The sequence below is a fragment of the Aythya ferina genome (assembly GCF_964211825.1).
Source record: "Aythya ferina genome assembly, chromosome: 20".
Taxonomy (NCBI): domain Eukaryota; kingdom Metazoa; phylum Chordata; class Aves; order Anseriformes; family Anatidae; genus Aythya; species Aythya ferina.
In genome coordinates this window covers 11,100,158-11,127,034 of record NC_140318.1, presented here as the reverse complement: position 1 = coordinate 11,127,034, position 26,877 = coordinate 11,100,158, and the positions used below count along the sequence as shown (strand labels likewise).

Here is a 26,877-nt window from a genome sequence, read left to right as displayed (position 1 = left end):
TAGTCAGTTAATGAAATTCAAATTAATAAAAGCCTAAAAATATAGCAATTGTTAACCTTTTGCAAGTAATTGGCAGCACTTTTAATGATTTCCTCATCTGTTGCATGGGGTATGACCTCAACGTTAAGCACAAAGATGACAAAACAGTCCTTGGCATAGAACGACTCCAAGCTGCTGACCGATGGAAGTCAGGCACAAGCAAAGAGGAGGACAGCAGGGCACTCACTCCCTCATCCCCTTCTGATTTTTTCCACCTTCTCCCTATACATATTCACTACCAGTTATGGTCAGAGGCTACTGAAGCTGCTGAGCTTGACGCACCCTTGTCCATAGCTTGTGTTCTTCTGTTCAAATCTATTAAAGAAAAAATACATTTTCATCATAAAATATTTTTTCTCCCAAAACTTCAGCCCAAGCTATTTTTCTTCATTTTAGCCAACAGCACCATACATTTTTTTCAGTGATAAAGAGAAAAGGGTTTTGTTCCCATAAAATGTGTCACTACTGTGGAGGGAGCGGTAAGGAGCGAGTCATCATGCTCCCAGAAGTGCTGATAACTCACTGCTGTGGAATCAGCCACTGACCACATCTCAGCACTGAGTGCTGGCTGCTCTCTTATCACAGATCATCAAGCCTCAGAAGAGATCTGCTATAACCAGGATATCAGTCAACACCCCTACACCCAGTTAATAACACTTTAATGGAAATGGAAACTTGGGAGTTTAAAAACAACATTTAAAACAACGTTCTGGAAAGCCAGCAATTTCTTCTTTTAAGCTTACAAATCCTGCAAAGATGAAGAAAACTAATACTATCCAGGATAAACATGTGTGTGTGGGGGTGTTATTACACGTCCTCATTTTTTGGCTACTCAGTGACTGTCAGAACAGCAGCCTCAGCAGGTCTAGAAGATCGAACTGCAATTTGGAGAAGGAGCATCAGATGAAAAGTAAAGCTAAAAAGATAGCATTTTTTTGTTCTTCAGACATCTCTGGAAATCCCCAAGTTCTAAACTGAAAAAAAAATAAAAGCCTTTAACTGTCTCTCCTAAAGAGGTTTCCACACACACACACACACACACACATACACACACACAAAGCACCAAACCCAACAGTTAATGCTAAAAAGTCCTAATACATGTTTCGAAGCCATCCAGCTTCCTTTTTAAAATACTAACATCCTTTCTTCCAAGAAAGAGGAATGGGCAGCAATTATTAGTTGCTAAGGTTAACACTAATGAGGACACTCCTAATTGTTTTTAATTATTATTGACAGACACTCTTTTTCTGGTACAGGAGAGTGAATAAACACCTGAAGCCTGCAGTTCACCTTCTCCTTTTGCCCTTAGAGAACTGAATGGTGAATTACACACTGACTCATGGGGCCACGTAACACAAGTGAGCCACCTAAAAAGCCGTGCTTTCAAAAATAATAAAACACTCACCTCAAATATATCAGGCCATCTTTGAGATTACACAAGAAGATGCTGCCATAATGAAACTCTATGGTTGCAAGAAGTTTAGGTAAAGACAAATGAGTCTGGCAGAGACACTTCCCATGGACACGGGATGATGAATCAATGTACCACAGACTGCCTGCTTCCAATCTTTTGTATCCAGGCTTTTCCTGGGAAAACCAGCACAACTCAATGACTCACTGATAAACTGGTAAAGATGATTCAGGTGTTTAATATCCATCAAAGAATTTGTTTTCAACTTTGGCTGGAAAAAAAACCAGAAACCTGTATGTTATAGCTGAAAAAGCCAACGTGAGCTTGAAGAATACTTCAGTTCTTACACCAGCATTTCAGAAGCATGTCAAAATAACCCTTCCAGTAAAACAGAAACTCACTTTATTGTTGTTGTTTTGTTAATAGCTGAGACCATTTAGATAACTGAAGATAAGAAATCAGTTTCAAGGAAGCTTTGCTCTAAAAGTATTCCAACAAGAATTAAATTGTTTTTAAAAATAGAAGGTAAAATAGACACTTTTGCTTGCTGAGAGCTAATGTTAGGGAAGTATTTAGACTGTGCGTTTAAGACTGTGTTAAAATGCATAGCTAGAAACACCTGGTCCACTTCCAGTACCCCAATGCAAAGCTTCAGTCCTTCAGCTGAAAAAGTCGATGTATTTTAACACATCCCAATCAAGTGGCATCAATGTATTTCAGCCAAAGCTTTAAACCTAAACATCTATGAAGGAAAAGCTCTGGGGATGAAATTCTCAAGCAACAGAGCTGACATAAACATCTCCATACACGTCAATTAAGGAAGCATTTCACTGAGCTGGGACCACATACTAATTTTTTAATCCATGTTTTACTTCATGCTTGATTTCTTCTTAAGTAAAGAATTTTGCCTAAATTCAGGTTATTTAGCTTTCTATAAAGTTGTACTATTAAATGCTTTAACAAAATATCAAGAAGACACTTCAGATCTTGTTTCACATAGGTGTGGGGATGGAAACTCTTTTTGTTCTATTTTGTACAGTTGTGAGGAGTTCAGCTTATTAAGTGAAGCAAGAAAAAGGTGCAACCGAGACTTCTCACATGAGCATAAGGTTGCAGCTCACCTGGGATGGGGAAACATGCTGGAAACTCCTACAGAATGCTGCTGAAAAACACTGACAAGTTCTGCTTATGAGAGGCAGATACTGCCAAGCTACATGTAGGAAAAGCAGGATGGCACATCATGAATAGAGATTTCTTTCTCACATTCTTAATATGCAGTTTTGTAGAATCATAAAGGTTGGAAAAGCCCTCCAAGATCATCTGGTCCAATCCCTACTACCAATGTCACCCACTAAGCCATGTCCCTCAGCACCAGGTCCAACCTTTCCTTAAACACCCCCAGGGATGGTGACAGCACCACTTCCCAGGGCAGCCCGTTCCAATGCCTGACTGCTCTTTCTGAGAAGAAATGTCTCCTAATCTCCAACCTGAACCTCCCCTGGCACAACTTGAGGCCATTCCCTCTAGTCCTATCACTAGTTACCTGTGAGAAGAGGCCAACCCCCTTCCTTTCAGGTAGTTGCAGAGAGCAATAAGGTCTTCCCTGAGCCTCCTCTTCTCCAGACCGAACACCCCCAGTTCCCTCATCCACTCCTCACAGGACTTGTGCTCACCAGCTTCATAGCCCTTCTCTGGACACGCTCCAGGGCCTCGATGTCCTTCTTGTAGTGAGGGGCCCAAAGCTGAACACAGCACTCGAGGTGCAGCCTCACCAGAGCAGAATACAAGGGGACGACCACTTCCCTGACCCTGCTGGCTACACTATTCCTGATACAAGCCAGGATGCTGTTGTGGCCTTCTTGGCCACCTGGGCACTCTGCTGGCTCATGTTTAGGCAGGTGAGTGTCGACCAACAAACACCCCCAATCCTTTTCCTCTGCACAGGTTTCCAGCTACTCTTCCCAAGCCTGTAGCACTGCATGGCGTTGTTGTGGCCAAAGTGCAGGACCTGGCACATAGCCATGTTCAACCTCATCCCATTGGCCTCTGCCCATTGACTCATCCTGTCCAGGTCCCTCTGCAGGGAGTCTCTACCCTCCGGCAGATCGGTACTTCCCCAACCTGGTGTCATCTGCAAACTTACTGAGGGTGCACTCAATTCACTTGTCCAAATCATCAATAAAGATATTAAATAGGATGGACCCCAACACCAACCCCTGGGGAACACCACTCTTGACCACTTAGTTGGGAACATTACTTTTTATAACACTGCTTCTGTAGATCCTAATACACTGACAAGTTATCTACAGGTAGGCAAGAGGGAAAAGGCCAAGATGACAGCACCACCACCTTCTCTTTCTGGAGGCAGGTTATCTCCTCAGCATGCACAGTTTAGCAGAACTAAAGTTGTCAGCTTAGCTAAAACACCAATTAATGGTGGGTATTGCAGACAAGACTAGCACCTTGGAATTAAAACTGAAACCTACTTTAGGAACAAAGGAAAAAAATGCAACTTTTATTGTCTAATGGTCGACAAAGGCAGAATCAAAGGAGGTCTGACAATCGAAACAAGGCTATGAAATTTAAGAACATGTTACATTTTGCCATTTATTACTTTCTACTTTGAGTTTCACAACTTTCCACTATCTGCATGACAGTTCCTCTTCATCTGCTCTAACCAACACACATCATACAATCTGTAGGAACCTTTCGCATTAGTTAAAAAACAAAAGAAAACTTAAACGTGCAGCAGATAATAGTGTAGGAGATTATGATATTTCTAGCCTTCCTCTGCTGGGAGAAAAAAGGTACAGAAAACTGAAACAAATGGCTCTCCAGATTTTATCTATTTCCGAAAATGCAGATGTGTGAGACTTGCATGCTGCGCCCCTTCCCTCACCGACTTCCACATCTCTAGCCCACACGCTGGGAGCGCAGCTGGAGGATGCCCACCCTGCCAGCCCCTTCTACGCCTCGCCTCAGGCGCTGCCACTTGCGGCCTGCACCACGCTGCACCCAGACGGCGCTGCTGCCACCCCAAACCTGCTTTCCCCTCGGACCTGACAGCTGCCATCCCTCTGATGCCAGCACCTCCAGGCCAGCAGTGCCCTCCTCTCTGCCTTGGGCTGTGGTCCCCCAGGTGAATGCTCAGGCTGTGCCACCAGCTCCACACACTGTGGATCTCTGTCCGTATGCGGGGACAGGCAGTGAGTAGCAACCGCCTAGGACAGATGTGGGCAACTGTGATCCGTGCTCTTGTGGGACAGTGCATCGAACCAAAGTGGTTCACTTTACACAATAATTTGAGAAAGTAGCTTTCTTCTAATTGTGACAGATCAGACTAGAATAGGGAGAGACTCATTATTAGGTAGTGTAGTGATAGGACAAGGAGCAATGGCTTTAAACTAAAAGAGAGCAGGTTTAGATGCAATATGAGGAAGAAATTCTTCACAGTGAGGGTGGTGTAGCCCTGTCCCAGGCTTCCCAGAGGAGCTGTGGGTGCCCCATCCTTGGCAGTGCCCAAGGCCAGGCTGCATGGGGCTGGGGGCAGGAGTCCCTGCCCATGGCAGCTGTTGGACCTGGATGGGCTTTAGGGTCTGTTCCAACCCAAACTCTTCTGTGATTCTACGATTCTAAAAATATTTCTTGTAAAGAAATATTATATGTAATGTAATTAAATTTAAATTGGAGAAAACCCATCTGCCTAGGCTGAAACATGCACTCCATGTGCAGAGTGCAATAACTGTGTTGCTTATTTTGAAGAAAATAATGGTGAAAGTACTTCTTCTAACTAATTACATCTCACGGTGTTAGGTTAAAACTACATCTCCAGTACTGGCACTACTGCCAGAGAAAGCAAGCCCCTTCACAAAAAACATGTTTCTCAAATGCATCTTTGTTCCCTTTGCTGCTTTCAAAAATCCCACCCCGAGGTGCCAGCAACACTACTAGCTCCTCTGAAAGGTTCTCCAGATGCAGGATGTGTTCCCTACACGCGCAAAGCTCTCCAGGCCACCTTTAAGTGACTGCAAAATAGCCAAACGCCTTTCAAAAATCTGGCTGACTCAAACGCTTTTCTAGAAGTTACATACACTCAGGCAAAAGCTTGGCCAGTACTTCAGACTTGCCTAGTACTTCAGGCAGTACCACTGCCTGGAGTTTGCAGTGTGTTTAACAATAGGCACAAGACAGAACAACAGACATCACAGTTACTTAAGATAAAAGTAGTGATGGGTATTGATTTGCAAAATTTATAGGTGTACTCTCTTAGATAAAAAATAAAATTAAACCATTGAGAGGTCCCACTATACAGGACTTGCAAAGTTACAGCTCTTGGGAGGTTAAGTAGAAGAGAAAGGATACCTAACAGCTACCACCAGCATGTTTGAAGAGATTTGCTGGTTTCTATGGTAAATGGGGAGGGTAACGTGACTGCCTGGTTACAATTATGACTGACGCACATCTCAAACAATCGTTCTCTTCCTGTTCGTATGACATAAGAAAAACAGGATGCTGAGAGGTGTTTATCTGAATGAACAAGATAAGCACACACACTAACATTTCTAAAAGTATAAGACTTAACTAACAAGATGTTATAGATTTTCTATGGAAAAAAATCCAAATGCTGAACTGCTGAATGTGATTAAATTATGCATGGAAAGATCCTTTCCCTCCTAACCCGCAGGAAACAGTGGAGGAGCTGTTATATGAGCCATGCATACCAATGGAAAGTCTTTTTAGTGTGAGATACTGAGTTACACTGCTGAATCAAAACTGAAGAACAGCTTAGTCTGCAATGTCCTGCAGCCTCCAAAAATCTGTATTCATTTCAAGCACTGCTGATGGCTAGAGGTACAGTGAATCGGGGTGCTGCAATGGCACTACTGCTACACAAGGAAGCCAGAAAGGATTATAAAGCAGTTTGTGGCACTGGTCACCATTTCACAGGCATTTCTCAGGCCCGCAGGTTTTCAATCCATCTAAGTAATCATCGTAGCTACTTTAAACATTTTAAAAGTCCATCAGTGCCCAAGAGGGAGCCTTACCACTCCTTACTAAAATGATTACTAATCAATTAGGAAACTTGAAACATGTCAGAGTCACACAACAGAGGATAGTGCTGCAACGACTGCTGCCCAGTACTTACGACAAGCTGGTTCAGCCAAAAAATGATGCAGTTTAAAGCATTAAACCAGCTTGTGTCCAAAAAGCACAACATTGTCCCACTGAAGGTTTTGGAGCAGGGGAAAGGAGCTGGTCTTTACACTCACGTTCTTGTCACCTGCATGCATGAGCAACACACTTGGCTAAAAACCTCCAGCTCCAGAGCATGTTAATAAAAATGAAACAAGTTTGAGCAATACGACAGGGTGACACAGAGTCAGCTCACATTTGCTTTAATACATCACTCCTGTTCAACTGGGAAAAGAGAAAAACTCCCCATGGGCAGGCAAAGAGTTCATGACTTCCTAAGGGTTCATTCCTACTGTGGACTGGAGTTAAAGTCTCCTCAGTCTTCAGCCTCAGAGCAAAATTTATAATGCCAAATGTTTTGGTCTGGGGTATCCAAGAATCAGCTGTTAACTTTGAAACAGTTCAACAATCTTTCACATATTTATTTCTTCATAGCTTTGCCTATTTCAAATGTATATTCAATTTAAAATAAAATATCTGAAGACACTGAAGACCTGGTATTAACAGTAACTTGCCTTATAATAGCTAGACCACCACAGAACTATTTGAGCATATGGTTAGAATAACGATGATGTAGTAGAGTGTAAAAAATCTTAAACTGAAAAATGACTACAATCACATACTGAAGCGAAGGATAATAAATGCATGGACTCGGTAATAGTGAGCAGTGAGGAGGTGCACTGGGACAGCTCTCCAAGGAGAGCACAATGCGGTTGCTAGGGATTAAAACATCAAAGTACCCATGCACAGTCACAACAACTCGATCCCGAAAAGGGATCTCACAGTGTGAGAGATGTGACTGATTGCAATACTTACCTTCAATAATTCTTTGTGCTCTGTAGAGCATATTCCATTCAGGAGATGCAACAATTTATGAGCCATAATGGCTTGCAGCTGATCCAGGAGCAAACACACTGGTTTTGGACTCCTGAGATCACTAAAGCAGATGCATTGGGAAGTCTGTACTGGCTTCCTTGGCAATGCAGAAACATCCCCAAGCTCTATACAAAGCTACCTGAATAACCTAGCACACTCTGCATGAGTTTGTGAGCTGCAGTTACCTAAAATATTTTCTAAGTAGCACTCTTCCACCACTTTTTTTTTTTTTTTTTTAATAAAACATTTTAAATAAAGGTGTTTGAAACCTCCCTATCAGGCTTGCACAAAGTCAAGTGCTCATCTCCCAAATGCAATCCTTTTACAGTGTTTAATTTGAACACTTGAACACTGTCTTGCAATGCTACCAAGACACACTGCAAAGCAGCAGTGTTCAGTGAAGCACTATTGTAATGACCTGCCAGTAACGTGTATTGCTTGGGAGACAACAATCCTTTGTATTTTTCCTTTTCAACATTGAGCAGGCATTTGTTAAAAAGCTATGCTTAAGGCAATGCACTACAGTTTATACATGTATGGCAGGTAGGTGTCACATTTCCTCTGCACACAGGGACAGAGAGGCACTGAGAAGTGAAGCAGTTTGCCCAAAGTCTCCCAAAAGAACCACCAAAGAAACCACAGCAGGTGCCAAGTCTGATCTCCCTCATTTTTGCATCAGTATGGATCTACCTGTTTATACAATCATTTCTTACATACTTATTCTAGCCTGGTATTGGCAGCTCTGGAAAAGTCCCCCTCTGAAGGCAAGGACCCTGGAGGCAGGGGCCACAGGGACTCAACGTCCCCCAGCTGTGCCTGGAGCTGCTAAGCACCCATGCTGTCTCCTCTTGCCCACCAGGATTCGGCTGCACCAGACCCATCTTCTCACAGCTACCAATAAATACATAAATAAATGAATAAAATAATAATAATAATAATAAAAAAAAACACCACAGTCAGGAATCCAATGACAAATCAGTTCCCTAAGAGCAGACATGACTTCCAAAGTCCTTCAAGAAAAAACGAGTTTTACTACCTGTGAGATGCAAATCCATCTCAGACAATGCAGGGCAGAACATCTCTGTGTAAGAAAGTGGATTTCTACTTACTTTTATGTAAATTTTGTTTTTGGATTTGGTGCACATATTTAAGTCAGTATCAAAGGAACAAAATGGAAACCCAAGCATTGTCTCTGGCTTGGCTGGCTTACAGATCAACTCCCAGCCTTTAATTCTAGGAAGTGAGTGACCGCAAAGGATCCTGACAGCCAAAGGCCCCCCTCTTTCAATCTGATTTGCTGTTTGTCTTGGAAGGAGCCAGGTTAACATTGTCCCATTCAGCCTGCAAGAGAATGTGGGGCAGACAGAAAGAAGGAAAGACGGACAAAGACGTACAGAGAGACACTGTAAAAGACTGAGAGACAAAGACAGGCGGCTGGATAAAAGCATGGAACGAAGGCAGGACCCAGCCAAGCCAAACGAAGTTTTCCTTGAGTGATTACATCTGCTGGAGAGTCACCAGCTTGCACTCTCCTTGCTGAGAAATTCTTTTAATTGTTTAAAATGTCTAGGACATTTTAAAAATCCCAAGAAAAGCTCCACTGCAAACATGAAAGCTCTGAACTGCATGAACTTTTGTTATGTTGAATTACTGATAGCTTGCTACATACTTCTTGCAATAGAAGCTGAAAATTTCTTTACAGAAGATTTTTCTGAGGTAGAATCCTGAAGAGTGAAAACTGATGATAAATCTTCATTTCTTATTCCCAATAAAAAAAAAAAAAACAACCCCAGAAAAAATCTTCTCCCTCCCAGTGCCTGGGTAGATAAATACAAAGAGCACACAGAAGAAAATGAAAAGAGAAACTTCCTTAAATTATGCCAAATTAAAGTAAGGTTAAATAATAAGGTTAAATAAATGATCCATAGAGCCAAGAGCTCTGATTCTGAAAAAAATGGCATTGCTCCCTGAACTCAGTAGAGATGGCAGCTCTTCCCAGCTGCTGAAGCTGCTCACTGGGTGGCTGCTGCTGGGAAGCGGGCAGTTGGGCGAGTACAGACACCCAGCACCATGCCAAGACCGAACTGAATGTCATCCTGCTACAGGTGCTTTGTTTCATATGTGAAAATTAATACTTGCAAGCCCCCAAAACAGGTTAATGTTAAGCAACTTCCAATTTCTTTTATAAGCATACTCTTTTCTTACCTCCAAAAACACAAACACTGCCTGCATACCTCAAGCAACAAGGCACTTGTATTTACCAAATTCAAGGTTCAAGAAAGGAGAGAGCCACTGGAAGAATGCTGTAGAAGACAAGGCTGAATGTGAAAAGATAATCACAAGGTCTGTCGAGCTGCTCTGCCATGTCACATGTGTGACACTAGGAAGGTGAAAGCATGACTCGGGGGGACATCTAAAAGCCACTGACAGTGTACTTTGGCATATGCACATATTGCAAGTATTTTGAATGAGTATCTATCTATACTTCACCACTTCACTGGTGCCAAGACGTTTTACTTGTGCCAGCAGAAGTCATTCAAAAGCAAAAGTGACTCCTCATTATATATCTATTCATGCTGCGAGTGTGGGTACACAAACCAACCTGGGCCCTCCCCTCTTTTTCTCTGCTTTTAGCAGAGAGCCCCTCGCCGTGCCACTTCGCATGGCCCAGCCCTCGGCAGACCTTTCAGGAGCCAGCCCCACCCACACTGTTGGCAGAAAGCTAACTCGGTCAAAACACAGGGCACTTTTTGTGGGGCCAGTGAAGTGAGGCAACTCAGCAAAGGGTTCAAGGCAACACTGTTGGAGCAAAGAGGATGACTCATGGACCCAGGGCTGGGGACAAGGGCATGAGGGAGAGGGGCAGGGAGCAAAACCTTCAGCTTTTAGTTGGACTTATGCTGCTGCATCACTCAACATTTCCATTTGCTCTGTTCAGTCACAACATGCGCCTTTCCCTATGACATACACAGAGATGCCTTATTACTTAGATAATAGGTAGACGCAATAGATAGTGATACATATTCTTCTATGAATTGCAGGGTGGGTAGATACTATGTTGAGGTTTACATTCTCCACCATGCAAAAGACATGGCTCAAAGTCCAGTTAACTCATCCACATCAGCCACAGATCTTTCAATCTGCTGCAGCACAACACAACCAGGCTAAGATGCTGCAGTGCCCTCATCTACAGCAGGAGTTGCAAGCACTGTTGAAAGAAGCAAACACATGGAGGTCAGGATCATCCAGGTTTCTTTTGTAAACATTATGTTTTAAAGCAACTTTAAAACAATTGTAAACAGTACTTCTGTCCTTAAGGTAGATAAGGAGAGAGGGAGAACCGCCTCCTCTGCCCCCAAATTCTGCTCCACTCTTTGGGAGGCAAAGGCAGGATCACGCCATTTAGAAACTCCAGGTCAATATGCACTGAACAAAACTGCAATGAGGCTGAAGGAAACTTCGACAGAAATGCTAGAAGCTGTAACAAAATAGGCAATAGCCAGCCTACCATGACGCTGACCAAAAGAAGAGGGGATGAGGAGCCAGACCTGAACTAGGAAGTGAAGTGCCTGATGGCTCTGTGGCCCCTAACCCCTTCTACAGTGCAAAGGGAATAAACAGTCTGATGGACAAACAGGCTATCTGAGAGCACCAACTGCAGTAATCTCAGTCCTCAAAATTGTGGAGGGTTCCCTAAAAAACAGCAGCGTGTCAGGAACGAGACTGGGGGTTTGTTTTATGCTTAGTTACCCACTAAGGCAAAAACAAGAGGCAACCATTCATTTCCAGTAACTGTTGACCAAATTGGAAAAGGAGTATTTAACAATAAAGTGCAAGAGTCCACCATGAGTAATAGCAACTCATGTGTTTTTATGAAACAATAACACACCAACATAAAATAAATCAGTGCTTTTTAATTTAACAATGTAAATTACCCTCCCACCTGCTGTGAGTCTCGTAAGGAGAAAAAGCTGACTGCATTTTTACCAAGCTGCCTATCCCAGTCTCATTCTGCGCCGGCCTCATGTCCTGGGGTTAGACTGTAGACTCTGTCATCTCTTGCACTCGTATGACCTAAGAAAGGGAATGTGGCCTTTTTCCCACAAGCCCAGAGTGAGAACATCATAAAAGCTGAACTTTAGCCCCCTTTTTGGGCAGGCAGCACAATAGCAAGGAGGATGCTGTTACTCCCTGGAGGCTCTGCTGCTGAAAAACATCACCAAGCTCAAGTAAAAGGTCAGTAGTTAGGATTGCATCTCTTGTTTTCTTCAGTTTTCCTCCTCCATCAAAGGCAGTTAAACATTCTTTGCACACCCCCCTCCCTCCTTCTGAGAAATGCAGGAAGGAAGTGCTTGCAAAATAGTTTAATTTAAAAGAACGCACAATCACACACACAGCAAACACTGCTTTAGACTCGGAGCAGAACATTTCTATTGCCTCACAGTTCCCACTAAAACACAAATGAATCCCTGCCGTGGCAGAGCCGTTCCTCCTTCCCCACAAATAGAAGCTGGATTTCTACTCCCAAACCTTTTTGTTTAGGGGCAGACACCTCGGGTGAGTAGATCTGCAGCTGAGTACTGCAGGCAAGCCCCTCTGCTCCTGCAGGTTCCTTTCAAGCTGGAGAAAAGGACTTTTATCCAGTAATCAATGGCTATGGAGCTAGAGAAAGCAGGATGCAGAAAGCCCTATAAGCTCTCAAGATGCTGCACAAGCATGATGCTGCAATAATACAGTCCTGGGCTATGGCACACATCATGATTTCACCTCCTGTAACTAATTGCCTCTGATTCACTAGCCCTAGCAAGTGCTTGTTTGATTTTGCAGTACATTTTCCACCAGTTTGTAACATGGACCTGGGAGTTTGTGAAGATTATGTAGGGCTGTTGGATTTAACTTGAACCTTTGCCTTCACTAAATACATGAGAAAGAACCAGATTCTTTTTGCAAAGGGGAATATAGACACCAGAAGGCAATTCACAGAAAACTTCTTTGTTATTGATCAGTTTATATCCAATCTGAACTAAATTTTATCATCACAGTGTTTTTTGTACCTTTGGGCAAACAGCATTTACCATCACAAGCCCATTTCTTTTACTTCTCAGAGATTTGCGTGGTCCTGAAGACTTGCTTCCCTTAAGCCCTGACAACCACCAGCATATCAAAAGGGGCTCGCCAATCCCCACCCACTCTCGCATCTGAGAAGCATCAGTCCTCACAGCCACAGACGCTGGAAATGAGCACCTCCGTTCCTCACAGCTCCTCCGAACACAGCAGCACTTTTGCTTGGTGGTTCGAGCAAATCTGGTCACGTTTCTGCCACCCCACGTTCCTTGCATTGCTCGGCTAGCATGTGGCAGATTGATTTCACATTGGCACTCCTGTACTTTAAAGGGACACTGCCAACAAATCAGCCCTACCTCACTTTCATTTAACCCATTGCTGTTACAGGGAATAATTAGATGAGTAAAACAAGTGAACGGTGATGTAGAAACTGAGTAGACTGCACCCACTGGCCATTAGTGATGTCTTCTCCCTGCAAAGAGGATATCCAGGAGAAGCAATCCCACAATAAATTACATTCTGCCGGTCAATTAAGAAATTTTGCATGCTGTGAATGTGAATGCTTTTCCATGTATAGTCAAACACCTTCACAAAGGGGAAGATTAATACTTTTATAAACAGTTTGTGGCATTCAACAGTCTCATTTCCCTGTCTGGGGACTTCAGGTCTAAGGCAGGACCTGAAACTAGGTTGTTAAGCTTTGTTTTTTGCCTTTAAAAGTTGATACAACTTCAGTCTGACAGCATTTACTCCCAGCCCTAAGTGGGGGGAAATCTGATATTAACTCATTCTAAGCCTTTGGCATGATGGGGACAGGTTTTGTTTGCTTGTTATTGTTTTTAGAAAAACACAGCTATTACTGCTATTTACCATCCTCCCCAGCCCCAGTCCATTTTACCTCCTTTTCAATCGGTGTTACTCATGCCCACATTTTGGTAGACTTCAGAATAAATGTTAGCATTTCAGAAATGCCTTCAGATTTTAAACAAGGACTTCACAGTATCACATTCTGTAAAAAAAAAACTTAAATGAGAAATAATTTCTGTCCCACAGAGTATTTAAAGGCATGTAAGGAGCTTACTCCCCACCCCACCCGTTACAAGCCCAGACACAGGACAACACGAGCGTGAGCCAGAGAAGGGGGAAAGCACCAGTCGCAGGAAGGCGAACCCGGCTGCGCAGCCCAGGCGCTCCTGCAGGTAGCTAGAATGGAGCTGGGGCTGTTTCTGTGTCTCAGCACAGTTAAGAGTTAGTGACTGGTTTTCACATGATAGAAAGTATGAACTGCACTGAAGGATTTTACAAATACAACTGCCACGTAAGTCAGTACGCACAGAGGAAATTTTAGGGTGAGTTTTAAATTTACTATTAAGCTGGACTCTTAAATGAATTTTACCCCAGCTCTCCAATGACACAAACAGAGAAATCTTAGAGGTGTTCTAACTCCATGCTAATTGACAAGCCAATGTACTTGGCTGATGCAGAGGTGGGGGCTCAAATGTGGGGTGCAATTCCATAGGTGCAACATCCATGTAGAACGAGGAGGGCAGGTGCAATTGCTTTGATGGCTGATAGCCTCCCCGCCCCGCCTTCCATTCGCAACTACAATCTGGTCCCCTTGCTGTTGGACGCAGCCTCCTGGGAGGTAGTTTTGAAGCATCTCACACCAAAGGATAACAGGATGGCTTCCACAAGGACTACGAGAAACTGCAGAGTAGGAACATGGTTACATAGACAGGGTTCTGACTGTGTGGATGCCCACAGAGACTAAGCTAGGTGTTCAACCTTAACCATAAATCATTCAAGCTTGATGTACAAGGAAAACTAAATTTAAAACAAAAAAGTTGCTTCTCCACCAAGTTAAGACTCCTGATAATCTGTTATCAGGATTCATAACAGATTGAATAACTGAATCATCTAATTGTTCAACAGGATTACACAGCTGTCTCAAGAACTCACTGTTTCCGGTGAGTTCTTGAGACCTCTTAACAGCTAATTATTTCAGGCAAGACTGCTGCTTTAATAATCAAAATAAAATTCCTAGCTCAAATTTGATAAGAATACTGAAGCCATACTGAAGAAAAGAAAACCAAATTGATGGCTTAAGGAATGGTTCAAAAAGGTTACAGAGCAGGTAAGCCTGAAAATACTACCCAAATGTTGTAATGCAGCTTTTAAACTTTTTTTTTAATATGAGAAAAAGATCAAGATTCAGTCCAGAGCCCTTTCCTGGAGAGAGGCATGAAGTCATATTCTGTAAAGGTGATTCATGTAATGGTGAGGCCTCCACCTTATTTATTACCTCTTTCAAGGCATCAGACTCGCTTTTGCCTTGTCACTGCCCTACCCTGAAGACCTGACAGAAACCTCTGCCTCTGTTATGCCACTTACTTCCTTCCTCTGTTGCCAGACAGATCACCCTGGGGTGCTGTGAACCAGAGAGCATGCCTAGTCACTTCCTTGGCTTAAGGCTTCACAATCCTGGTGGCTTCTTTACCAAGCATCAGATCCTTTACATGTTACCATTTTCCCTTTTTTTCTTTTTTAAGCTTATTCTAAAGGAGAATTTTGATAATTGAGGGAAGGGAAGGGAAGGGAAGGGAAGGGAAGGGAAGGGAAGGGAAGGGAAGGGAAGGGAAGGGAAGGGAAGGGAAGGGAAGGGAAGGGAAGGGAAGGGAAGGGAAGGGAAGGGAAGGGAAGGGAAGGGAAGGGAAGGGAAGGGAAGGGAAGGGAAGGGAAGGGAAGGGAAGGGAAGGGAAGGGAAGGGAATCCTCAGCAACCTGCTGTCAAAGTTTTACAGATCAGACTGGCTTGTGCATGAATTCCAGAGGTTTGCACTCATGCTGCCTCCAAAGTGTTTATGTGAGATGTGTGTTTTTCCTGTTGCACTGCTGTGATTGTTTGGCTAGGCTGGGTGATGGATGGTGGAGAAGGTAGTGTCTGGAAATGTGCTCCAAAGTCGACAGGAAGCTGAGGGGGCCCTTGCCAGTACTTCCTTCCTGTATACAAGGGGAGGACAGAATGGGAAAAACCTTGGCTGTCTCCTACCCTGAGAAAAGTGCTACCCTTCCAGCTGGATTACAGTAAAAATATTTTAATCTTTCACAAGATTATAATATCCTTCCTCTCTAACTATAGCTACAGTGCAGCAAGGCTTAGATAATGAAATGAATTGACAATGGAACACTTACTGGGTGGCTACAGAGTGCTGGTGCTAGAAGTTGCACAAACAGATCCAAATTTGAAGATCCCTGTGTTCAGCCAAGATATAAATCATCAGTGGATCAGACCTGTGTAACCCAGAACCTTGACTCCAAGAATAGCCAGTCCTAAGCACTCCAGCAGAAGCTGTAAAATACACAGTAGTAGTATGCTGGAAATGTGTCCTTCTTGACAGCTTCATTCTAGTGTCTGTTTCTTAGACAGTGGACCAAAACTCAAAGCATAATTTCTATTAGCCCAAGAAAAATAATGTTGCAATGAGCAACCTGTGAGTATTTTGACCATGTGATCCACACCTCTCTCATGAGCACCCAGGATGATTTGTGTTATGGAAGGCCTCCTTGAATGCCTTTTTCCAAAGATCCTGCCTCCAAGTCCTTTTGTAGATGACTTGTGAATTTGCATGGCATCCTGATATGCAATCTTCATCTGTTCACAGTAAAAAAAAAAATATGCATGCAGAGTAATACAGAGTACAGATTCTTCCTCCTCAGCCCCATAGCCAGCTAGGCAGGACTGTAAGGAACAATAAATGATCTCTTTTTCTTCCAAGCTAACAGAAGAATTTTCTTAAAATTTCCATTCTTGAAATCTCAGATTCAAATCCACAGACAACAGCAAGATTCTCAGTGTAGGCAGGTGTTCTGAATCCCATACTCACCAACCTACACTGCATACACCCATGTGGGCTGTGACAGTAAAACAGAATGGCAGAAGAATGGTGGCTATGAGGACTGCTTTCTTTGCCACCCCAGTAAGAGGATATCCTAATAATCCTGTCAGGCAGATACAGTCTGGACAGGTTTGCTTGAGCAAGTCTAAAAAAGGAAGGACGCATTACAAAGAAAAAAAGAAGAAAAAATAAATCAGCAGCTCCTACATCACCCCTGTTTCTGAAAAAGGCATCAGACAAAAAGACCTCATCGATTAACAAAGAGTGGGGAACAATGAAAACTGTCAAAAAATAGCCCTTGCGTCAGAACTAAGAATGCTCCTTTACACATCCAAAAAACACAGCTGAGCAAGAGCCTGGGAGTCTGTCAGGCACTGCTTCTGGCTTGTGTGTCTCCCAGGCCCTCCTCCTTTGCAGAAACATCCAGAAGTAGTAGATGATACTGATTTCCAGTAACCAAAGAAGGGGATGGAAGAAGAGAGGAAATTCCTGGCAGAACTGAGCCAGAGTAAGTAACAAATTCATGTCCATTCAATCTCTGCAGGAATGACCCTGACACTGAAACTTTGTGGGACATAACATGACAACAGAATGTGTGTGAATCTTCCCCAAGTCTTACTTTTTATAGCAGTTACAGAAGCAATTCATGAGAAAACTGAAGTATGGATGAAATCTGAATGAGTTGTGTAATATACTAATAAGATGGGACACTTCTGAATTTGTGGAAAGTTAGAGAAACAATTGTTACAACAATTTTCAACCTGAAATATAAGAATGCTGATATCTAGCTGTGTATCCAGGAAACCTCAAAGATTTGGTCACTTTCATGATATGCAATGTGGAATTGAATTCAGAGCTTCTGATCTGTGACTCAGCATTCTCCTCCAATAGCACTAAGGAAAATAAATGGAAAGCAAATGGAATGATGCCAAATGACCCAGAGACAAGCAAATGACTTGACAAGCAGAAAACTCACCAGCAGGCTCATCATTTGAGTCGCTCTCCTGATTCATCCTCCCAAAGGTGGCACCGAATTAGGATGCTGAGCTTAATAGTCTACAGCTCAGAGTTGGTAGTCCAAGCTCTTGCTTCTGGAAAGAAAGATACAGTGTTATGATCAAACTATAGGAACCTCACCCCGTATGACAAAGGAAATATCGTATGTATGGTCTGTAGCTTTTGCATGTAAGAATACAAGATAGAGTAGAAACTGTATGAGCATATGACTTCTCATGGAAACCACAGGACTTTGCCTAGAGATCAGAGAACTTAACAGGGAATTGGTAAATTACAGTAAACTAAGAAACAGTAAACAGTGGTATCTGAAACCTCATGAAAGTCATAACATGAATTAAAACTAAATCTGGATTCCTGGAGTAGTGCAAGGTTAGCTTTCAGATTTCAGTTGCACATACAGGAGTCTTTATCACTGTTTACTTGATTAACTAAACCAAAAAACAGACCTATCTAACCTCCAAACTAGACTAGTCAATGTGAAAGCATGTTCTTGCCACAGCTAAAGAGCTCCTCCTCTTTGTTTGCTTGCCCTTCCACTCATCACATCTTGACTGTGGTAGAGTTGGGAACAGAACCCATGTCTCCCAAATCCCAATCCAGTGCCTTAACCACAACATCCTTCCTGCTGAATCACATTGCAGAATTGTTTATCAGGAAGGAAATTCCCCCTTGAGAGTACTCACTCTGAGTGTGCTGGAGGAACACAAATGCTAAGAAAAATACAAATGTACTAGGAATAACAACAAGTGATTTAAGTCACTGTACAAGAGACTAAAGGTACATCAGCATAGTGTTTTTTGTTGTTAGCAGCAGTATAAGGAAGGCACCATCAAGCAGGACATTACACAGAGCAAGCAGCACATCCGGATGTCCTCAGAGTAATAGCCTCCTTGTCTTCTGAAGATGATACGTAACTTCAGAAACATCTAGCCCACACTGAGCATTAGGTATACGTCACTCTGAGAGGGGAGATTCAAAGGTTTATATTTTTACTAGGCACTGCGAAGGTCACCTTTTGTAGCATCACACACTAAGCTGCTAAGTGCAAGCAGCTGTAAAATGTGGCCTTGGGGGGTCAGAATTATCTCAACATCTTGCAACAGCAAAGGGCCTTTTCTTTCTTTAAAGTCTTCAGCCAAAATAAAACTGGGGGGGGGGGGGGGGGGGCAGGGAGGAGATATCAGTGGAGCATATACTTTTAACCTAAACACAGTTTTCCCCATTAGCCTCCTAGAAAACAAAAGGGTTGTAATTCATCTGTGATCTGCCAGAGAACACAAAGCCACTGAAATGGCAAGTTCATGGTCCAGGACTCTGAAGAATTTGGCTCTGTTCAGCAGTTGGGCACAAGAGAAGAATTTCCCCACTTGCAAGCAATGGCTTTTCAGGTTGTGTCCCAAGGGAGCCCACCAGAGTAACTGACACAAATGCGCCTGGGCAGATTCCCAGACCTCTGACAAAATTTCTTTTATATCCCCTTTTAAATGTCATTGTATAGAAACTCCAGAAGGATGGACTTTTGAGGGGCAGGGAACCAAACCCAAGCCTTCAGTCACAATGTCCTGGGCTCTCATTTGTCAATCTAGAACAGCTGTTAAACAACACATCAGATATGCCCAGCTAACTCCAAAGAGCTGCCACAAGAGCAGACCCATGTAAGACATGCTCAGCCTCTGGTGCACGGGGTGCAGGACAGCCCCAAGAAACAGGCTGCACCCTAAAGGCTCTGATGGAGCTACCAGCCCCACTGAAGGAAGAGTCTTCTCCCTAGAGGAGCCTTGCCAGAGGGCAGCCATCCTACCACGTACCCACACGTACATCTCCAAGCTTCTGTTCCCCACGACTAGCTCCTGTATTTGCTCATTAAACTCCAAGACTCACATCACACCTCTCAAACCCACCGCAGGGTGTATCAGTGAGGCTCTGGAGACACAGCCCCCCTCCACAGGCACTTTGGATGGGGCACCTCAGGGGATGCACCGCAATGGGCACCACTGTAAGCAGATGTCTGTGGAGCACCCACTTCTCTCTGCTGACTGCCTAGAGACTCGGTGACCACCTCAGGTGAAGGCGTCTATGTTCATCTACTTCAATCCCTTGCTCTATCATTGATTTCCCAGAACTGAATGTATTAGCTCTGCTGTCCCATAGCACATGGAGAAACACATTCAAAACTGTCAGGGAAAGCAGCAGTATTAAACAAAGATGAATGACACTGCTTTGAAATCTGCTGTTTTGAATCCATTGCCTACTCTTTCTTTCTGGGTTACTTCAATTACCTGTGGTTTTATCTTCATATACCTACATGGAAACAAGTCTGACAGAGCCAGTCTCTTCTCGGTGGTGCCCAGTAACAGAACAAGAGGCAACAGGCATGAAATAAAATAAAGCAAATTCTGTTTAAACCTCAGAAAACAAAAACAAGCCAAAAACTTTCTTTCCTGTAAGGGTGACCATGGACTGGAACAGGCTGCCCAGAGACGCTGCAGAGGTTGCATCCCAGCTGGACACAGCCATGAGCAACCTGCTCTGAGCATCGGGCTGGAGCGGACAACCTTGTGAGGTCCCTTCCAACCCCACTGCTCTGCAATTCTGCTGAAGGCTGTACATTAAGAAAAGACTCCTTGCATTTGGGATGTGCACAGCTGAACACAGACAAATCTCATTGCTCAAAGGTAAGGCTGAGATTTCCAATGAAACATCATCTATCCCAGACTGTTCTCCATTACTCACCCCAACAGAAAACACTGTTTGCTGCAGGATACCTGTCTCCATTTTATTCTACATTGCTTCACACTTTTCCAAGTCACTAGCACTAAACAGACACATCCAATAATTTATTAAAGTGATGGTTTCTTGCCAGAAGACACTTTGAAGCACTACTTCTGTTCTCTTGAACAGCAAGAAAAAGTCACAATTGCTTTCCGAGGCTTCTTTCAACCTTGAATTATTTAAAAACACTCCAGGCTTTTTTTGTTTGTTTGTTTTTATTTCTCCATCATATGAGAATATGTTAGGAATTAGTAATAAATGTAGTTCATTTGTTCTTCATTAAAAAGGCTATCCTCTCATTCCTTGTCTGTTATTTTTGCAGTCAGGATCAAGCTTGTGGGGTGTTTTTTTTTTTTTTTTTTTTTTTTTTTTGGTGTTTAAAGAGGGTTGGAAGGGGGGTGGCTTTGGTCAGCCCAAGTTAGGCCTAAGTCAATTGTGTCCTGAGGGAAAGCGCAACTTCACATCTTGCACCTTGCAGGATGTTGCCATCAGTTTACAATGGGGAATAACAAACAGCGTATTAGAAGGCAGTCACTGTTATGGATGTCTTCTGCTTGGTTCAAAGTATTCCCGTATGGCAATAAACAGAGAACAGGTGAAGTAAAAAGCTTCAGCAAATTGCTGCCAAACTGCTTCACTGGAGACATCTGATTTTTCTCCAGAGCAAGTGTGGGTGCTGTTGTGCTCTTGATTTGGGGATGAGTGCCAGGCAGAAGACTTCTGCTTCATATTTAAGGAAAATGAGCCAATGATTGTAGAAGTCATCCTGAATAACATATATGCTCTGAGGCAAAAGGCCTCATAAGTGTCTGAGAGTTGCACTGCCCTCACTTTGTAACTGCCCCTAAGGTGATGCTGGGTCAGGGTGCATTGCAGCCTGACCAGCAGAGTTCATGGTCCTGCTTCCTCAGTAACAGCTGAGGCCACAGATAACACCAGACGAGGAACTGGAGGCCACTGGCTTCCTTTTACGTGATTTCAGTTCAAGCAGGGCCACCCCAGCACTGCGTAAAGGAGAGTCCTGAACCCTGAGCCCAGCAGGCAGCAGTGAGCAGCAAATCTCTCCCAGTGCGTGCGTTATGCCCTGTGGGGGCTGCACCAGAGAGGCTTTCTCGAGCCCTGACACAGCTGGTGCCTCCCTCAAAGCACAGCAGCTGGGTGGAGGGCCTGCAGAAAAATCTTCTCTCTCCTCACAAAACAGTGTCACCAAAACAAGAAGTAGGTTTCTCTTCTGCTTGATTATGGAAGAAAGATTTGAAAATGTGAAGTGAGAGTAACTTAGAGCTTTAGAAACAAGAAGACAACTACAAGGAAGTGATGTTTATTTGTATTCTCCTCCATACTGTGATTTCTAAGTCTACCTCACATTTTTGCAACCTGGCTTTTATTGCTTTATTGTTACAAAACACACAGCCAGAGATATCCAGCATCACAGATCCCTTTCTAGAAAACAACTAATTAGCAGTATTGGTAAGGCTAGTCCCAGAAGCCCTTCCACAAGCCTCATCCAAAGTGCATGGGTGTCTTTTCATTGACTTTTTCAGACTTTTATTCCTCTACTAAATCCAGTTCAGCAGTCCTGGGGCCAGCCACAAACCCAATATTTCATTCTGCCCAGCACTAAACTACAGACTGCTAAGGTACAGCAGCCAAAGCCTCTCTGCTCCACTCCAGAATTCCGTCACCTCAGACCCGTTTGTCACGTATTATCATTGCTATGTACTGACACTGTTTACAAGCAATCTCAGTAGCCTACATTATTTCAAAGCAGAAAAAAGTCACATATAGTAGGTCTCCTTGTAGCTCAGGCTGAAATGCAAATAGCAGTTCCACCTGTTTTACAGTCATTTGTTTATCACATAGATCTTCTCACTACCCAGAAACAGACGCTTCATTTCTTTACGATAAGGATATGGAAAAAAAAGGCACTGAACCAGCAAAGAAAAAAGAAAAAGGAATTAAAAAAAAAAAAAAAGTAGCAGAAGGCCAGTGCCTACAAGCAACACTGCTCCAGTACACAGAGCAACGGGCAACTTCAGCCCTCCACCACCACGGTGGGCTGAGGAGCTCCCTCCCGAGCCATCCAGAGGTGGCTTGCACAGCACCACGAGGGCATCTGTGGCCATGGGAACCCCCCAGGACAAGACCGCGCAGCTAACAGCCGCCTCCTACGCTTACCGAGTTTATCCAGGTTACCTAATTCATCCCAACAAGGAGATTGCTCTTCCTATGCTTCAGTTTTATGGAGTTTTTACAAAATGATCATTGATTTTTGCACATTTAAGGAAGTCATTTAATGACATTATTACCATAAGATTCACTGGAACAGCTGAAGGCTCGAAACAGAACAAATACAACAGAAGTCGGTAGAGTAATGCTATTCTAGAGTACCTCCTTTTGCCTAATTACTTCTGACATTAAAACTAGAAAGCAGCTGACAACATATCAACAGATGTCTATCAAAGTCTGTTGTATTATCAAAGCTGTCACCCTCAACATGGTGAAATCCACCAGTTTGGCACAAATGTATTTTTAGTGGACGTTCCCGTTCAAGTAAGTAATATCAATAATAAGCAAATTGTTGTGACACCACAGGCATAAATAAAAACTGAACCCATGGAGAATGCCCTGCACACCAGAGAGCATGTCTTCCTGCACACATGTCCAGCATATCATCAACACCAACAGCATACCAAGAAGAAAACAACTGGCGCATGCTGGTACTTGCTATGTGAAGCACCATCAGAAACCAAGAAGTTGCCCCCAGCCTTTTCAGCCTATAGCTGACAGTGCGTGTCGCAGGCCAGCAGCTCACTTCAGGATGCTTTACTCCTGATGGTAGGGACGAGCCTCTGTTAGAAAGGCAGCAGCTGCAAACAGCTGGGTCACCCTGTCCCTTCCAGCTAGGGCAGAGTTTACCAGCAGCGTCTGGCTGAAGGTAATGAAGAGATAAAGCACTTCAATAGATTTGCAGTGGTGCTGCAAGGAGGGTTTATACCACAGGGTGGGCAGAAGCAATCTAACGGACCCTCCTGCGATGAGGTGAATCCTCCTTTCCAAAGGAAGGCAATCAAAGAAAAATTCATAGCTTGGACTTGAGCTTCTGAAAACAGAAAGACCTTTAAATGTGATGCTTCAGTGCTTTCTGCCTTAAAGCTCTCCCATTTGGGGTACACGGTGACTCGTAAAGCACACGTGAGTTAGAGGAAAGAGCCCAGGCACTCGCACGCCCAGGCAGGGCTCCTGCCTGTCCCATGCAGATCTGCACCCAGACATTTGCCTATCATGGCATTTGGTAAGAATAATGTTTGCCTTTTTTTCTTGTAAATCCAAAGAGTCACGACTACGGAGAACAAACTAAATACACTATTCTTTTAAGTATTCCTGCCACCTCCAGAATTACTTCGGAGACAGTTTGCTATCTTGCTTCTTGGAAGCTAATTGCCACAGACGCTCATTGCATCAAGAGAAAAAAGCTTGCCTACGGTCTCCCGTCACCTTACTGCTGGCTCTGAGCTTCTGAAGGGCTCCCAGACCAGTGTGCCTCATCACCTGCAAACCTCCACTCCCACCAAGAGGCTCCCGCAGCCTAACACCATGTGCAAATACTGTCTACAGATTCAAGTGTAGGACTACAGCTGCTGTTCTCTGCCTTTTCTTATTTGCCTCCACCTTCCCAAAGTACTTATGAAGTCCTCCTGCTTCACCAGTGACATGATCAGGTCCCACTCTGCAGAGCAAGCTCTCCTTGATCATCGTGCTGTTCTTACACATTAATCACATTCAGTCTCTTGGAAAACTCATCCTGCAAACAGCCAGAACAGCACGAGGCACTGCTGAAGCCCAGCGCAAGGCTGTGAGCATGTTCCCCAGTGTCCAAGGTGGCTCTCTAGTCACAGCCTGGTCCCAGGGGAGGATACTGGCTCTAGACCACAAGGTTTTGTGGTTCACACCTGCTTTTCCCTTTGGAGGCTGAAGGAGCGTGACTTTGTTTTCTGGTCTCTAGCACCCTCTACTGACAAACCACTAGCGAGCTGCTCATCCGTGCAGACCCATCCAGTGCCCAGTGCAATCAGAGAAGTTTCAAGCTGGAAAAGTCATATACTGCCAACATAATCACACCTCCTTTTCTACATGAACATGTTATGAATTCAAATTTCTTCTCTCCTATTTGTTTGTCCAGATGTTTCCATAACATAATACTACTCACAGATGCACCTCTCTCCTCTTGGTTTGCTCTGGTAACTGAGCCCGCTACATAAAGGAAGCCACCCTACTCTTCATAGCTGTGTTACCTTAAAACCCTTTATATTTCCCATCCTCCACACCTACCAATGACCTCCACCACCTTGCATGCAGCACCTATCCTCTCCCTTCTTTCCAAAAGCATGTCCCAGGGAGGTGACCTAAACTCCAACAACAATTTGGAGAACAAAAAACACAATAAACCAAAGCACAACAGTCAAGCTCTGACATCACCTAACTGTGCAGACCCCCAGTCCCACGCTCTTGGTGCACGATTCCCCCCGCGGGCCGCACCCCACACCTCTCCCGTGGCTCCCGTAGCACAGTGACTCCCTGAGGTCCCTCAGCTGGGCAGGAGGAGCAGGGAGCAGCGGGGCAGAAGCGGCTGCAGAACCTGGAAGTGAGAGCTGCGCCTGGCAGGGGGGCTCTGTGCCACAGCAGCCTGGCAGAAAGGTAGGCAAGGGAGGATGTGGTCACACAGACCTCTGTCATGTACCCAGCATGACCCCATAATGTGTCCAGCATGTGGATCCCAAGCAAAGAGATGCAGGTACACTGAGATATTTGCACCCAGACTCTCTGCAGTCAGCATATATTGGAAGAGAAGGGCTTTGCTTAGCTAAATCACTGATGTGATGCATACTGACCTGCTGTGCTGCACTTTAAGCTTCAAGGTGAACAACAAACACTAAGAGCAGAGAATATTCTGTGTAAATGTAGCAGAGAAATAGGAACCTAATCTTCAGAGAGGTGTTGACTTTGGAGGTTGATTTTCAGCCTCACTCTTACCTGCATTTTTCTGCTGCTTGCTTTTTTGTATTCAGATGAAGAAAAGGCCAGAAGAATAAGCCCTGCTTGCCAGTTGGCTTACACTGGGTAGACCAAAGTACACTTTTGCAGGCTATATAGACACTTACGCTAAATTTCGAAATTCTATTTCAAGCTCTTGAAGGTTGTACCTAATCTACAAAGGTTCTCCACTTCAGTACACAGAACCCCAATGTAGCACTTTACTTCCAAACTAACACCTTTAAAAAATGAGAGAACTTTGGAAATACGCAGTGCAGAATTTCAACCAGAATTTTTAAAATAAAGTTTAAAAATATAGGAAAACAGGTCAGGGTGGCACACAATTTACAAATTTAATTCTAAGTTGTTGGCCATGACTGAGAACTACTACAATGCACAAAATTTGAAAAAGAAACTTTAAAAAGCCATGGGATGCAATAATCAAGACTGTAACAGTAATATGTACGTCCTAACTAGGAGATACGGTGCAGTTGTTGTAAATGCTGACAATTCAGTACTTGAGTGCTTCCCAACTACTGCCCCAAATAATCTTTCTTTACTCTCTTATTTCCAGTCCTAGAATAACCTAATATTAACTCCAAAAGCAGAACAACTCTAGACTCAATACGTGACTTTGCTATCTCCCAAACCAGAGCTGGAGTGGTTCCATTTTGACTTCAAGACCTTTGCCTGCTTCCCAGCATTCTGATTTCAAGTTCAGACACCACAATTAAGCAATGAAGCCAGCATTGTTAACATCTGTCCAGTGCTCTGGGGGGACAGCACGTGAATGTTTTCTCCTGGATTGCTGAGGAAGCTTCACTATCTTGCTTAAACCTATTCATTTTTTTCTTTTAATGCATTAACCATCCTCCAGAATCTGAAGCTTCTAAAGAGCTTTGACTGCGGGGTTCTGGCAAGCGTGCCTGTGACAGCTGAAGCCACTGCTCTCACCAGCTGCTCACCCCACCTCTCCCTGCCAGGAGATGCTGCCTGTGAGCACAGCTGGCTGAAGTCTGCACGTCAGATGCCTCGGCTATCTCAACTCTCGTTTTGGCATATAAATGTGAACAGGGGGTGAAAGTATTTGCGCCGAACTGCTGCGCTCTGAACTAGAGATACTGAGATATAAGGACACATTCCTTCTGCAGCACTAATAAACAGTGGGGGACAGTCATGTGTTAAATTATTGCAGCTGTTTGGCCAGCAGACATGAGTCAGAGCAGTAACACACACCGATCATCAATGCATGTAGGAACATGATCTGAACTCTCACCTCCTGCCAAATGCTTCACTTTGGGGGTTGATCCTCAGGGATCACCAAGATTCTTCAGCCATATCTGCACTAGAGAGTTTTGGAAGCACAAGGATGTTGGTAAAAATGCAGTAAAAATAATCACTTCCCAATTGACAGATGCTTGAGCAAACTCCCAGACAAGATGGATACAATTTTAGGAATCATGTAATTTAGGGAAGGAGGGAGGGAGGGAGGTTTGTCTGTGACAAAATAGTTGAAGCTTTCCTTCTTATGGAGGCTTTGCTTGAGTAGCTGTAGCTGTAGACACAGCACTAAAAC

At 43.8% G+C, this 26,877-nt stretch overlaps 1 protein-coding gene and 1 long non-coding RNA gene across 11 annotated transcripts in view; one reads left to right on the top strand and one right to left on the bottom strand.

Moving 5' to 3' along the window:
• The window catches only part of EXD3 (exonuclease 3'-5' domain containing 3), a 300,789-nt gene that overhangs the window by 217,681 nt on the left and 56,231 nt on the right, over nucleotides 1–26,877 (bottom strand). For 5 of the 10 annotated variants that reach the window (XM_084494495.1, XM_084494500.1, XM_084494498.1 and 2 more), the window contains one exon: nucleotides 17,455–17,569. In XM_084494495.1, the coding sequence (XP_084350621.1) occupies nucleotides 17,455–17,491 (37 nt within the window). In that variant the 5' untranslated portion in view covers nucleotides 17,492–17,569. Of the gene's footprint in view, nucleotides 1–1,444; nucleotides 1,687–13,481; nucleotides 13,593–17,454; nucleotides 17,570–26,877 lie in introns of those variants that run through there. The other 5 variants (XM_084494490.1, XM_084494491.1, XM_084494501.1 and 2 more) reach the window with 3 other exon arrangements.
• On the top strand, nucleotides 14,576–15,839 carry LOC311421972. Its single transcript, XR_014685120.1, has 2 exons — nucleotides 14,576–14,717; nucleotides 15,722–15,839. It is a non-coding gene; the product is annotated as an uncharacterized lncRNA (long non-coding RNA).